We start from the raw sequence: 16106 nt of genomic DNA, 5'->3' as shown, positions 1-16106 counted from the left end.
CCCTGGGCTTTAGTAAATTGTGATGGTATTTCTTATTACACAAACAATTAATAGATTAATTGCAAAAATAATCTCTTGATTCATCAACAAAAAAAATATTTGTTAGTTCCAGCCCTAGATATTATTATATAGATCATTTTTTAAAAATGACTTTCAGTGCACTACATGAGCTGACGACACTGTCACCCAACGGCTGGTCTCGAAACCATGTTTTGTCAAGAAAACACATGAAACAGCTGTTGTTTGTTATTTTAAAGATAGCCATGATAAAGACAAAGAATATGGGTGAAAGAATGGATTAGCACACGCAGGTAGCAGGGATTGTCTGAGCTACAGAGAGAGCTGGAGGGGAGTAAGAAGTGTTTTGTGGTGAAAAGTAGCTGCCCCCTGTTGTACCCCTGATCAAGGGGTACATCAGTGATCAGAGATTAGCTTAAGTTACTTTCTTGGACAATGCACATTGATTTCTTAGATATTTACCTTGCATGGCATGTTTCTTATTACATTTACTCATTTGGCAGATGTTTCTTATTATGCAAATTCATTTGTTATTTAACATTTCTTGTTGCACTACTTTCAAAAAGTGATGGGGACAAAATCAGCCATTTTAAAAAATGGTGGGGAAGTGTCCCCAGTGTAAGTGACACCTATGCCCCTGATCACAGCCCGACAGTTGCCGAGCTCGGCGACCTGCTAATTGGGCTTAAAATGGTGTAGCGTGAACTAGGCTTTAGAGGGGAAGTCTTTCATACAGCTCCTTTAACAAGGGTTTTGGTGCTGTTTGGAAGATGGAACATGCAACATGTTTGTAGGTCAGAGATCTCAAACAGGATGCGGAGGAAATTCTTATCTCACCCAATTATACATGAGAAAGTCATGGAAATAGGGCGTTTATGGAATGTTTTCTAATAATATGGGCTAAAGAAAGCATGTATAAGGTGAACAGGATTGGTCCAAGCACAAAATTAATTGATATTCTTCTAGATTGGTGGAACGCCACTTTTTTTCCCAAGTTTCCACAATGTTTGCTTTATTACCTTTGCGAGTTTGGGAGTTTCACCATGGAGCTAACCTTCTTGGTTTTATTATCAGCTTTTTTAGAGGGACAGCAGAGTTGAGTGTCATTTGCAGTGAGCCTGCAGCACTATCAACAAGATCATCAATTTGGGAGGGAGTGAAGTTAGTGTAAGAGTCTTGTTATATTGAGAAACAGCATTGAATTAAATGTTGATTGTATTAAATTTAGCTTCAACGCTGTCAGATAGACACTTATTGGAGGATTATTTACTTAATGGTGTGTTGTCCAGTAATACAGCTGCATCTAATGATTATTTTCATTGTGGATTAATCTGTCGATTATTTTCATGTTTAATTGATTATTTGTTTGGTAAAAAAAAAAAAAGAAGTGTAAAATGTTGTTGAGTGTTCCCCATAGCCCAAGATGACGTCCTCAAATGTCTTGCTTTGTCCACAACCCAAAGATATTTACTTTACTTTACTAGAAACCACAACACATTCACATTTAGGAAGCTGGAATCAAATCATTTAAATAAAAAAAAAAAATGACTCAAACTGATTATCCAAATAGTTGGTGATAACTTTAATAGTTGACAACTAATCGATTACTCAATGAATCGTTGCAGCTCTAATGCTATAAGATTTAGGGTGGGTTAAAACAGTGAGAGGGATTATAAACACCCTGACAGAAGCCAGTAGAGTCTAGTAATGAGATAAACGCAGTACTAACATTGTCAACGTCCACATGAATATAAAAATCACCTGCAATGATTACTTAAAAACTGAGAATTAAGATAAACTTTCCAAATATGGACCAGGAGCGTGGAACACTGTAACAAAGTGAGTTGACTGTAGTGTTTTTCCAGGTTGGGTGTGAGAGACTGAGAACAAGGCTTTGGAATGAGTTATATATTTGGTTTAGGTTTAGGGTTGATTAATAGGCTTGAGCAGAAGATAGCTGCAACTCCACCTCCTGGGCTGCTGCCTCCAGGAATGTGAGTATTAATATGACTCAGGGGAGTGGATTCACACAGATTCTTCATGAACCAGCCAGGTTTCAGTTAGACAAAATAAATCAAGATGATAATCTGATACTAAATCATTTACTAGCACAGCTTCTATTCTCTTCTATTCTAATTCATTTAAGTGGTCGGGGGGCAGATACCTTCACTATGGGGTTTTGCTTTGATTCTCACAGCATTAAATACATAATCAAACATAATAGAACTTTCACCACATAGCAGGTATGTAGCCATGAAATGTCCCATGTCTCTGGCTCTCTGATAATGAGCGTGTCCCCATCTGACCTCCATTTAAACTTTGTGTTTAAACAACACATGCCTGTTCCAGTGTTTATTGGAGGCCTGTTAGAAACATGATGCCCCATGAATCACACTGTGTTTCTGCTTAAGCGAATGTACGTCGGAACATCTAGCTTTTTAACTAATTTTCTCTGCTTTTATAATGCAGCATTGGCCTTTAGATTTGGTTTCGAGAGGTGTATTGAGGTAAGTATTGGAAACATTTGGATACACATAGTGTCTTATGTATAGAGTTATAGCTATGAGAGAGTTTACACTGTTGGATTTTATTACTTGTTTGCAGAAATGCTGCTCCACTAATTTCATCCTAATTCATTTTCAAGCCTTTTTGTTTGACAAAACTCATTTGTCACATGTTGCTTAAAAGGCTCTACTTAGATTTAAATGCATGTGAATATAGGCAAACAAAAAATTGTTCATTGTACTTCAGAAACCTTTAAGACTGATGTAATTTTATTCTGTACCCCCTATGGGCCTATTTGATATTTACAGTCTTGTTAATGTCATCCTAGCATACACTTTGGGGGGTTGTTAATATCCCTGTCTGTATTCTGCTTTAGCTGTAAGAGTCTATGTATAAATATAAACACTCAGGCTTACTTATCAGGCACAGTGCAGTATTTTTCCGCCTAACTAGTCTCATGATGTTATTTGGATGGGGAGCACTGGTCGCCTGGACCTATTTCATGGCTCGGTCGAGCCTCTAATTGTGTGCAGCGTTCCAGCGAGGCACTAATCAGGGCGAGGCAGGCCCGGCAGCATGACGGGTGACACTAATTGCTCTTGCTCCGACTTGAAGGCCTTGTTCATGAAATATTTACCCGCCCGTCTGTTGACACTTATTCCCCTCCCCTGCCTCTGGACCATCAACCTCCACCCCCTCCAGCACACATACATACTGTTGTACAATAACACACACACATACACATTCATGGGTAAATATGGTCACATTTACCAGCTCAATACCTTATGTTCCCTGGTGTAGGGAATTCAGAAGAAATGTTCTCAGTACCACCTGTACTTTGGTCTTTTAATTTCAGAAATTTCAAACAACATCCAAAACCTTAACCTTAAAAAAAAAAAAAAAAAAAATGTTGAAAAATATGAAATTTTAAAAAGAGCAATAAAAGAGAATTCATTTCAGAGGACAGTTTCTACACACAAATGATGTCTGACCTACAAATAGCTTATATTCCTATTTACACACTCACTCACTTAAGGTGATTTTGCAGGTTTATTACATGTTACACTCTATAAGATGGGTTTACTAAAATCTTGGTGACAGTTTGTGTCAGACTGTATGATATTAGTTTTGTCGCAAAGCAGATGTGCAATAGAGGTCTGATAAATCACAGCACCATGATCTAAATAGACAATAAAAGCATATTTTGAAAATAATATAAAACAAACTCCATACACATTAGGTAATTTCAAGCATACTCAGGCTGTAAAGCTCTGAATCAGCCATCGCTGTACATCTCTCACTGTGCGGTCTTGGACCACCATTTTGGATCACCGGCCAGAAATATCACCACAGTTCTCTTTTGATCATCAGCTTTCATCTGGGACGTCCCAAAACTGCACAGTGTGTAAGCGGATACACACACATACACACAGCTTAGTCTCTCACTCACACAGTCCCAAACTGCTTCTCTCTTTCTCTCCTCTGTCAGCACAGTGCTGAGTGAGCGGCCGGCGGCCTGTGTTTACCTTATTAATTAGCCCAGTGATCCAGAAACACTCTCCCTCTGGTAAATAGAATAACACTGAAAGGTTAGTCAGGGCCAGGGGAGATGGAATGAAAATAAGAGAGAGGGCAGCAGCCAGGGAAAGAAAGAGAGTGAGATAGAAAGTTGGATGTACAGAGTGAGAGAGAGTGTGCTTTAGAGGCGTCGTGAGCAGAAGTGATCAGAGAGTCGGGGAGGAAACCTGACACGGCGGCTTGTCATCCTGCAGAATTTAGAGCTTCCGTGATTATCTGTCAACACTTACCTCTCTCTGTTGCTAACCACCAACCACCCCACCGCCCCTCTGTAGCGTTTTCTTTACCCTCTCCATTTATTTCCACGTGCATAAGTTCTGATGGTGTTGTATTCTTGGCTTATTTCTTTGTCTTGTGGACTATAGACAAATTGTCTCCGGGACAAAGGTTGTTCTCAACTTTCCAGATTTTAAATTTACCTAAACCCACTACGAAAAGGTCACCTGAGTTTTAGAAAAAGGGAATAAATATTTGCTGTTCACTTGAGGGATTCTTGATCTCTCTCATCTTTGTCGTTTAAAATTCTGCGGCCAAATGGCAAAAATATGCTGCTCATCTGTCCAATTGGCTGAAATGGGTTCACAGAGTTCTGCAGACCAAAATTCAAAACAGACCTTCAGTAGACAAATAGATATGCCTGAAAGCGCTTTTATGAATCCTTTCCAACTATTTCCAATAACTCTTCTCCTCTATTTTGGGCTATATCTGTGTCCTGAGGTCTGCAGTTCAAGGCCATACATGGAAGGCCAAGAGACAGAGCACAGTGAAAAGAATTATGTTAGCAATACAGAATTTTACCTTGGCTGCTAGTTGAAAGAAGGGCGGGAACAATGTGCTTTTCATTAGACGTTGTTGGTTTAAACCAGGTTAAAGGTCACTTAGTCAGTTGAAGGGAAATTGAAGTCCACCTTATGGAATAAGTCGGTAATATTATTATATACAGGTATATTTGAGATCATCAACAAGTCTCCCAGAGATAGAACGCAAAAAGATTCTAATGTATAACTTTATCGAGTAACATTTTTCTCTCTGTGTATCTCCAGAGTAGCAAAAACGATCCGCTGTTTGTCTGTGCGTACTTGTACTGTGCTTTAATCCCGTGCCACTTGAAATCTGGCTGTCCTATTAATGTGTCCACTGAAACCTTAAAAAAGGATTTACATCCTGCCTGCAACCCACCCGCATGGAGTAGATTTCCTGGCCAGTAGCTCTAGTTCATTTGTGCTTCCCATTACCGCTAAATACAACATTCCACAGATTTTAATTTGACGACAAAACGGGCAACAACAACAACAAAAAAAACATCAAAAACCTCTTTGCAGCAGAGCAGAGGTCGACCTCAGACCTCACTTCCTGTTCCTCTGTGCCATTATGGGGGGGAATTAAGGCCACTTTCTGCACAGTAGGGATGTGAATACAATCTGTGATGCACTGAGAAATGTACTTAGCTTTCAGTTAAGGCTATTAAAGCAGACCATTTATCTATACAAATGTCTTTTCTGGCAGTTTGTCTGAAAATGTCTTGTCTTATTCAAGGAGTGGCCCATCTGCTCTCTCTGCCCTTCATCTAAGGAGTCTGGGTGGTTTCTAATGCCGTCACAGTGAAGTGAAGACTCTCCTCTCCTCTGTCCTCTGCCATGTCAACTTTAAAACCTCCGCCACTGGTGCAGGGTTTCTGGGGCAGGCATAATGAGGTGAAGAGACTGCATTTTAACACCTGGTGTAAATGGAAAGACATTGAAATCTTTTGGAGCTGCAAGGCCTTCGCAGATTTGAGGACATCACAGCACCTACTGCCTCTTCGTCACTCTCCTCCCTCTGTATTCTCTCCCCATAGACTAGATCCCAGATCCCCCTGAGCCCTTCATTTATCTCCCACAGCCCCGCTGTGATCAGGTGGCTGTATCGAATTCTCTCACTTCCTCTTCTTCCCTCCTCTTCACCTCCACCCGGGGCTTTTGTTGCTCCCGGCATACCGGAGGCTCCCCCACCGCTCCCAGGAAGATCTGACGAGATGTCCAGATAGATCCTGTATTTATTGATCTGGTTTCTGGATCTGGAGGTTGTATTGCATTTCTCATGCAGCTTCATGGGTTTAGGTTTAGGTCCGGTTGAAAAATGTTGTTAAACAGTTATTAGGAACATGTGGGGCTTTATTTTGGTTCAAGCTTCAAGTTTGGTTTGGGTTCATTTAGAAATCCTTCAGGTCAATTTGATCCAGACAGGAAGTTTCAGGTTTGTGTCAATCTGTAGCGTAAATGTTTGTTTCTTTTGGATGTCCTAAGTTGTCTGCATGTGGCACAAGTATATTAGAAACACACGTACTCTACGCTCTTAATTTCACTGGAAAGTGGTTTTGACAGCCATGTCGGTTTTAAGGTTTTCCGTGGTCCGGTACAAAAGGTGTATGCTGCTGCTGGAAAAAGAAAGGATAGGGGATTTTGGGGAAAATATGTCCATTCTTGCTCTGCAAATCTGTTTTTGATTGGCTGTATGACTTGTAATGAAGAAGAATGTAAGCCTGATTTATCTCCCTCCTTTTGTTTTTCAGCCCTGCAAGGCCCTTTCGATTCCCCAAAAGGTAAGACTTGCCAAAAATCGTTTCTCCTGTGTTGATGCTTTGTATTGCAAAACTCTCTCCTCCTCCCTTTATTTCTGCCGTCCATCTATCACTGCTCCTGTGGAGCCGTCATTCCTTACCAGTGAGTCATGAGAGTTATCGATGGGAGTTGTGCTTCTCTGTCTGTACCTGGCCTCTGTTAACCAGCAGCTTGTGTCTCCTCATCTCTCCGTTACAGTGCAGCAGACTTCTCTCTCAAATCTAATCCAGGAGACTGTTTAATAGAGGATTAAGGTCTGTTCAGAGCTTTCAGAAAGGTTTAGGGACAAAATCCACTAGTGTTATGAGTTTTGCATAAGGATGGTGACTCTCAGAATAAACAGAAAGACCCGAGACAGCTACTAACACTATTTCTAATCCTGAAAATGCCTTAAGCATAGCTGAGAGGGAGTAGACAAGTTCATCCTGTTCCCAACCATTGTAATTACTCATCAGCGAAATGGGGATCATGTGACAACAGACTCTCGTGTTCTATTTGAGTTGCTAAGGAAAAGGGACTCAAAGCGTCCAAAATCCAAGCGTAACTTTTTGTCATGTTGTGACTAATTTCTCTGTCTCTCTGGTTCCCTCTCTAATTGGAGGCGCATACTATATGGCGTTGAGTGTCCTCGCAATCCCAAACACTTTGTGCAAGCTGTTGTCCCAGGTCCTGTATTGTCATCACTGTGTTCACTAACTTAAAATCTCCTCGTTTCCAGCTATGCCGAGCTGATAGCTGATTGGCCAGTGGTGGTGCTGGGGGTGTGCACAGTGCTCATCGTGGTGTGTGCCCTAGTGGGCATCCTGGTGCCTGACCTGCCAGATTTCTCTGACCCGTTGCTGGTGAGTACAGACCCATGATGATCTCCTTGACTACTGAGTTGGTGTGGTCCTGTTTATATGTTGACATCCCAGCTCACTTCAAAAGTTGCAGATATGTGTGATGCTTTCCTTGTACGCTTCTGTTAGCTCATGCTGGGTGGAACAAGCAAACTTGGAGTGAAGCATGCACATTTCAAGTTGAATGGATAGCTACTGTATGACGACAATCAATCTACATCAATTTACATCAGTTATACCAAAACTTTGTTTCAGCATTGTGAAGACAGTAACTTGCTTAAGTAATGAAAACCTGTTTTGCTTATTGTTGCTTTCTTTCTTCCCAAAAGGGTTTTGAGCCACGGGGAACAGCCATTGGCCAGCGACTGGTCACATGGAACAACATGGTGAAGAACACGGGCTACAAAGCCACACTGGCCAACTACCCCTTTAAATATGCTGATGAGCAGGCCAAAAAGTAACTACACACATCTCTCACACTGTGCTACTTTCTTTTTGACAGCGTTGAAGACCTGTATTTTAGGAAGTAGCTGTTTGATAGTCTAGGAAAGCACAAAAATATCTGAAGCACATGAGTTTGTTCACGAAAAGGACATGTCCAGAATCATAATGACTTGACTGCATGGAAGAGCTTTCTTTCACATCAACAGCACTACAAACAAAAGCAATATAGTGTTGCATATGGCTGCTAAAATGCAGCACACAATTGAATCCCTGTCATTGAAGGGTCCGAGAAAGGGGCGGGGGGGGGAGTTGAAGGATACTGTTGACTGACATGCTCAGAAGTCTGAATCCCCTCCTGAAAGAAAAGGGGATCCACAAGGTCCTCCACTGCGTTCTGTCAGTGTGTCAGCCTGTTCACTAATCAAGACCAGGTCTTTGCATGTTTATGTCTGTCTGGTGTCTGTCTCTTTCCTGCTTCTGTCAGATTAAGCACAAACAGTATTGATGGCAACATATTTTGGCTTTATTTGCATTAGTTTAAGTCACCTATTTGGCTCTGATAAATGACATTGACATTGCAAAAAGGTCACACATCTCTGAATCAGATTTTGTATCCTTTATCCATGATCCATGTGGTTAAGATTAGAGTTTCTAGAAGTTGTAGCTCCTCTCTGCTGATTAGAAAATCCTTTCTTCCTCTCTGTCTCCTACTGCCTCTGTGGCTGTCTTTGTCTTCCTTTCTGTCTCGCTCCACGCGTCTGTCTGCGGATGTAATTGTCTACTTACGTGCGTACGGTGTACGAGAGGCCTCTGCTGCTGTCAGCAAGCTTCCCTGCCTCTTCCCCTCTGTCTATCAACCCCTCAGTCTCTCACAGCCACCTGATTACTCTGCCTTCCTGTTTCTAGCGGAGGATGTAGCCTCTTAAAAAAAAAAAACACACACATTCACACAGACAGTAGGCCTGCCTGAACCATAATCTTCATTCACTACATTACTCAAAAAACATGACAGCGGCATCATTCTTGCCCCCCCCCACTCTTCAGACTACACCACTATTATGATTATTATAATAATGATACCAGTATCCTAGTACCACAGTGAGTCATCCATCATTACTGCTGCTTATTGCATTAATAAGCATCAAATCTGCTTCCTTCATTTTGTGTCATGCTGATATTGCAGCCTGGGACACATCAACGGCGGACAAAATAAAACATACATCTGAGTAATGTAGAGAGTGCTAATGCTTTCATGTTTTTTGTAGTCACCAAGAACCCAGGTGGCCCGAGGAACACTTTGACAGAGACAAACGGCAAGCAGAGTGGGACTTCAGCAAAGAGTTCTTCTGTGATGTTCCAGGTAAGAGTCTGAATACAGAAATTACACCAATCCAACTGAGACCAGATAAGTAGCTCTCTGAAATTCTCACAAAACCTCCAAAGGACTTCAGGCAATCCCAAATTAATCTCACACAGAGACTGGTCTGTTTAAACAAGGGTTAGTTAAAGGTTAAAGGGCTGCTCTTTTAATAGGTTGGTATTTTGAGTGGGATTACAGTTAAAATTGATTAGAAAAGAGATTGGTTTATTAGAAAATACACTCTTTACCCAATATTAGTCAAAGGTATAGCTTCATATTTGTTTTGCAAAGCATAAATAAGAGCTTTTTTCCACCACAAGATATTTTTCAGTCAGATGGTAGAATAGTCTTTATCTCATATTTCCTAACTTTGTTTATTCCAGGAAAGAGGGTTTTTCCCATTTGAGTAATAAAACTGTTTTCCTCATGCAGGTGACAGTTACTCTAGACTGGTGTTCACATCAGCTGAGGGGAAGAACCTGTGGAGTATTCAGGCCATCAAATCCATGTGCAATCTGGACAACACAAGGGTGCGTATATAGCAGCACAATCCTCTGGTCAAGACTAGTTAATGATACATTATTAGTTTCACCATAACTGATAAAAGCTTCACATAACTTTTTGTCTTTTCTGTCTGTGTATTTATTATTCGTCTCTGTTCCCAGGTGCGTTCCCATCGGGACTACTGGAGTCTTTGTCAGCGCACCAATGACGCCTCCTGTTGCCCCAGCTGGACACTTGGTAACTACATTGCCGTGCTCACCAACAGGTCGTCCTGCCAGAAGATCACAGAGCGTGATGTGACGCACACGCTCAAGATCCTGCGCTCATGTGCAAAGTACTACCACAACGGCACACTGGCGCCTGACTGTTGGGACATGGCCCTGCGGCGGAAAGACCAGCTGAAGTGTGCCAGTGTTCCCCGGAAGTGCACCAAGTACAATGCTGTCTACCAAATCCTTCACTTCCTGGTGGATAAAGACTTCCTTAGTCCCAAGAGCCTGGAGTACCCTCCACCTGTGCTCAAATACAGCATGCTCTTCTCCCCCACAGAGAAAGGAGAGTCTATGATGAACATTTACTTGGACAATTTTGAGAACTGGAACTCTTCAGACGGCATCACCACAATCACAGGGATCGAGTTTGGCATCAAACACGACCTCTTTCAGGACTACCTCCTCACAGACACAGTGTATCCTGCCATAGCCATAGTGATCGTCCTTCTGGTCATGTGTGTGTACACACGCTCAGTTTTCATCACTCTAATGACAATAATAGCCATCATCAGCTCGCTGATTGTGTCTTACTTTCTTTACCGAATGGTCTTCAACTTTGAGTTCTTCCCCTTCATGAACCTCACGGCCCTCATCATCCTGGTAGGCATTGGGGCAGATGACGCCTTTGTGCTTTGCGATGTGTGGAACTACACCAAGTTTGATAAACCACACGCTGAGCTGGCAGAGACAGTTAGTGTGACCCTACAACATGCCGCCCTGTCTATGTTTGTTACTAGCTTCACCACTGCTGCGGCGTTTTATGCCAATTACGTCAGCAACATCACCGCCATACGCTGCTTTGGCGTCTACGCGGGTACTGCCATATTGGTGAACTATATTCTCATGGTGACATGGCTGCCAGCCGTGGTAGTGCTACATGAGCGCTACCTGCCTGCCGTGTTCCCCTGCTCCAAGCCTCCACACCAAGAAGGAGCCCGGATGTTCTGGGCAGGTCTTTGTCAGAAGGCCAACAAATGCCTGTTTACTGTCTCTGAGGCGTCGAGGATATTCTTTGAGAAGGTGCTGCCCTGCATCGTCATCAAACTGCGCTACCTCTGGCTCTTCTGGTTCCTCGCCATCACTGTGGGTGGGGCCTATGTGGTTTGTGTCAACCCAAAGATGAAGCTTCCGTCTCTGGAGCTGGCAGAGTTCCAGGTTTTCCGATCCTCGCACCCGTTTGAGCGCTACGACGCTGAGTACAAGAAGCTTTTCATGTTCGAGAGGGTTCATCATGGTGAGGACCTCCACATGCCTATCACCATCATTTGGGGCGTGACACCAATGGATAATGGGGACCCCCTGAACCCCAAAAACAAGGGAAAGCTGATGCTGGATAACAGCTTCAATATAGCCAGTCCAGCGTCTCAGCTATGGATCCTCAACTTCTGCCAAAAGCTGAGAAATCAGAGCTTCATCTTTCAGTCAGAGGAGCAGGACTTCACCAGCTGCTTCATCGAGACATTCAAACAGGTCAGCACTGCATGCCTACTAAGTATATCATACTAAAGTAATGATGTATATATTAGTAGACATTGAAGGGCATCTTATTGACACTACCCAGTAGGGCTGAACAATTTTGGAAAATAATGTAATTGCATTTTTTTTTTTTTAACCAATATTGCGATTTAATATGCAATTCATTTTTAAGCTCTTTATTGTCTGTATTATTCAAAATGGACAAGAAGTAAATCAGTGTATAGTATGACCAACACAATATTAGATAGATAGAACATACTCTGTTCTTTCTTGTGGGTCAGGCCTGGGTAATGATAAATTAGGTAGAATTATTATTAAGAGCAAGAAGAAGTATCAAATTTTAATAATATGAGAAAGATAATTTGAATCAATTCATGGCATTAAATAATATGATATAATATCATCAGGTCGGCCTTCCTACAGACAACGAGAAAAACTAACTCACCACAGTGGGTTAGACCGTAAAACGCTCAATACAAAACCCACAGTTCAACCAGCAATTAATGAGTCCTTATCTCAGTTCAGATCTCCAAGGAGTCCATCTTTCTGTATCCCAGTAAGCAAACAAAAATACTCAGTTTGAGGTTCAATTCAGAAGTTGGCCAACGAAAATAAAACCAAGTGACGCCTCTCATGTTTAATAGACAAGCTTAGTATTTCTCCGACAACACTGGAGTTCCTTGAACAGCCTCCGAGGCTGGTGTGCAGAGCTGTAACCAGGCAGTAACTCAGAACAGACTGGGCCTCTTTCGAACTTGTGCATTTGGTTTGAAACGCCGTTTCACAGATATTTCCTGAGCTGACTGGTGACTGTGTGTGTGACGCAGGTGCCAATCGCCACAACACGCTTACCTTACTACACGTGTCTTTCTGTTGTGCATTTCTCCTGTCCGTCACCCACCGCCACCACGTTACCCGCGGGTGGCGGCTGCTACTTTCATTCCCTGTGTGACACTTAAGCTTCTGTAGTGTCAGCTTCTGACAAGCTTAAGGCCGTTGTACAACAAGTCAAGGTACAGCGTAACGTGTGAAGTTGATGCCTCGTCTGCAGACTGCTTTACTCTTGGGTGTCATGTGACCAGATCGTAATCGCAGCCTTTGCGATTAGAAAATCTCGTTTTATCACATTGCGATAATATTGCAAATGCAATTAATCATTCAGCCGAATGGGAATGCTAAATGTACACCCTTGTTTAATGTCTGAAGATCTTAAATAGCATTTGAATAGTGCCACTGGACATAATCAACTTTAGCCTCCCCCTTATTTTAACAGTGGATGGAGAACCAGGATTGTGAGGAGGCTTCTGTCTACCCCTGCTGCAGTCAGTCCATGTTCCCCTACAAGCAAGATGTCTTTGAGTTGTGCATCAAGAGAGCCATCATGGAGCTGGATCGGAGTACTAACTACCATCTAGACAGCAAGACCCCTGGACCTCGATTTGACATTAATGACACCATCAGAGCCATAGTGTTAGAGTTCAAGAGTACCTACCTCTTCACACTGGCCTATGAGAAGATGTACCAGTTCTACCGTGAGGTAGGGCCTGTAGTATTTCACATTTCACCTGTATCACCTGCACATAATCTCTCCTTAAGCTGTACTAACTCAGTGTGTATTTATGTGTTTGTTTTGTTGCTGCTTTGGTTCTCCTGACATTTGTGATTGTGCTTCTGTTGTAGGTGGACGCCTGGATCACCGAGGAGCTGCAGTACGCCCCAACAGGCCTCAGCCACGGCTGGTTCATCAGCAACCTGGAGTTCTATGACCTCCAGGACAGTCTGTCAGATGGCACTCTGGTTGCCATGGCGCTGTCCGTGGCTGTGGCTTTCAGCGTCATGCTCCTGACCACCTGGAATGTCATCATCAGTCTGTACGCCATCCTGTCGATTGCCGGGACCATATTCGTCACAGTCGGCTCCCTGGTGCTTCTGGGCTGGGAGCTGAACGTCTTGGAGTCCGTTACCATTTCTGTTGCCGTGGGGCTGTCTGTGGACTTCGCCGTCCACTATGGCGTGGCCTACCGGCTCGCCCCTGAGCCTGACCGCGAGGGAAAGGTGATTTTCTCCCTCAGCCGTATGGGCTCTGCTATTGCAATGGCAGCGTTGACCACCTTTGTTGCTGGGGCCATGATGATGCCCTCAACCGTATTAGCCTACACCCAGCTGGGCACGTTCATGATGCTGATCATGTGCATCAGCTGGGCCTTTGCTACCTTCTTCTTTCAGTGCATGTGTCGCTGCCTGGGACCCCAGGGGACCTGTGGCCAGATCCCCCTGCCCAAAAAGCTGCAGTGTCAGGTGTTCTCTGAGGTCACATCTATGAACCCCTCAACTCATGGGAAAGGCTCTGGCCTGGGGAAGTACCAGCTGGACAGCAGGGGTGGGGAGGTGGAGCATTATGAGTTAGAGCCGTTGGCATCCAGTCAGAAAACTGAAGACAAACCCAGAGAGGAGCAGGAGGTGTGTGCTCCGCTTTATAATGGAGTCCGTCCTCACCACCACACTGCCCCTTATTCACACATCCATTATAAGAGCAAAACTGAGACTGCGAGAAGTGGCCCTGAGAATGGGCTTGTAGCCGCGCTGAGCACACCATCCAGGTGCCAGTACTCTCAGAACACTAACTGCACATGTGGGGACCCTCCTCCTCCTCACCTGCCTCAGCAGTGGACTCCCCACTCCTGTGCTCAGCCTCCCCAGGACTCTCCTTCCCGCCCTACCACCCCTCAGCTCTTCCCCCTCTCAGGAAACACCCAGAGCAAACAAAATGCAGCCCTGTTACCTGCAAACCTGGACCCAGTCTACACACACACGGAGTGCCGTATGCACTATGTCCACTGTCCTCCTGCCCATTTCCACCCCTGCTCCCCTGGACGAGTAGTGGCCCCCAGGCAAGGACCTGCCCACAGCTGCCATCTCAGGAAGTACTGTGTCCACACTGCGAGTCTGCAGGCTGGTTCAGCCAGAGAACAGCGATCCACCACCACAGCTTTGAACCAGGACACAGGCCCAGCTCCTGGTTCAGTTACTGGCTCAGAGCCTGTGGGACACGAGGATGATCATACACGTGAAATGAGTAGCCAAAATATCAGTGCCCCAACCTCGACACAAGCGCAGACTCAGTGCCCCTCCTGCTCACTGGGCTCACCACACGCAACAAATCATGAAAGACAGGAGGCAAGAGACAGTGATCATTGTTGTGGTGAAAACGGTGTGCCCACCACAACAACAGATACAACAACACGAATGGATGCTTGTTGTAAAATCCCTGGCAACCAGGAGAAGCTCGAAAGTGTTCCCGTCACACGGGAGGAAAGTGTCAAAAAGTGGAAGCAGAACTCCAAAAGACAGCGGGCGTCCTCTGCCTCTCCAAAGAAGCTCTACTGTTTTAACAGGACGTTGAAAGTGAAGTGCAATTCAGCTTCAGAGTTTAACGTACCAAAAACTGAAACCAGCGTGCCTCCTATAGCAATAAAGACGAATCCCTCTTCTGAAAGCTTATGTTGATGATTAATTGATGTTTTAATTAAAGCTCAATCCAGAACAAATGGCAAATGTCCAAAAAAAGGAAAGACACATACAATATCTCTCTGCAATCAAACAAGGTTTGTGATGTATTTGTTGACCAAGTGCCTCAATTTGTTTAATAAAACAGGACAGACCCACTAAATATATTCTGTTTACATTCTGTTTTTGTAATCACCAAGTCTTCACGTGCCATATGATTTTACAGTGAAACACATGCTGTTGTTAACTATTATCATTATGGGAAATTGTCTTTTCACAACAGCAACTCCATGAACTTTTGCTAACTTTAGTATTATACTCATACAGCAGCCATTTGCACCGAAATCGTACAGTATCTATATTGTGATATTGTGTGTAATTATCAGTATATGTTGTCAGATATGATCATGTCAACCTGTAACAAAAATGTGCCACATTTTACAAGCTGAAAAGGTCATTGCCTGACACATTTTGTATTCGTGGGAGCTTGTGTTAAATTCTCAGTGTGCTCTTGTGTTCAAGTGGCCACATGCCTCAGATAAAAGCTGTACTGTATGATTAAAATGTCTTTTTTTTTTAAATCACTTTGGTCCTGCAGTCGCTTATTGTTTGTTCTTCCTATCTTTTGTATACACACATGCTCAGACCATAAAATGATATGAGGCTCTGTTGCAAGAAGACGGTGTATCTTTAATCATAACGGTGTACACCTGTTTCATTGTCTCCTAACTGCTGGCGCCTTCACTGCTATCTGTTACATCTGGCCTGAGGTCACTGACTGGATTTAAAGTGGGCCAGGCTTCCTTCTCTTTATGCTCATGTAGACTTGGTTTAGAAGAATAATAATCAGATTTTATTACTCTTAAATTCTCTACAAGTCAATCTATAGCATTTGAGTTCAGGAACTGTTTTAAGTTTGGCTTTGGGAATTGCATAAAGATATAAAACCGTTAATTATAAAATAATTTTAGGAACCGGGTTAATAGATAGTTTGTGTTGTGTG

The 16106-nt window shown here is 43.3% G+C and overlaps 1 protein-coding gene across 5 annotated transcripts in view; it reads left to right on the top strand.

Moving 5' to 3' along the window:
* disp1 (dispatched homolog 1 (Drosophila)) overlaps positions 1 to 15687 on the top strand; it is an 82987-nt gene extending 67300 nt beyond the window's left edge. For all 5 annotated transcript variants that reach the window (XM_038726862.1, XM_038726860.1, XM_038726861.1 and 2 more), the window contains 8 exons: positions 6653 to 6682; positions 7420 to 7543; positions 7870 to 7997; positions 9250 to 9344; positions 9777 to 9874; positions 10010 to 11590; positions 12870 to 13133; positions 13277 to 15687. In XM_038726862.1, the coding sequence (XP_038582790.1) occupies positions 6653 to 6682; positions 7420 to 7543; positions 7870 to 7997; positions 9250 to 9344; positions 9777 to 9874; positions 10010 to 11590; positions 12870 to 13133; positions 13277 to 15103 (4147 nt within the window). In that variant the 3' untranslated portion in view covers positions 15104 to 15687. The remainder of the gene's footprint in view (positions 1 to 6652; positions 6683 to 7419; positions 7544 to 7869; positions 7998 to 9249; positions 9345 to 9776; positions 9875 to 10009; positions 11591 to 12869; positions 13134 to 13276) is intronic.
* Positions 15688 to 16106: the final 419 nt, after the last annotated feature.

Source organism: Micropterus salmoides, unplaced genomic scaffold (genome assembly GCF_014851395.1).
Source record: "Micropterus salmoides isolate LMB-PRFRI ecotype aquatic unplaced genomic scaffold, ASM1485139v1 Ms_hic_scaffold_18, whole genome shotgun sequence".
Classification (NCBI taxonomy): Eukaryota; Metazoa; Chordata; class Actinopteri; order Centrarchiformes; family Centrarchidae; genus Micropterus; species Micropterus salmoides.
This window is presented reverse-complemented; position numbering and strand designations above follow the sequence as displayed.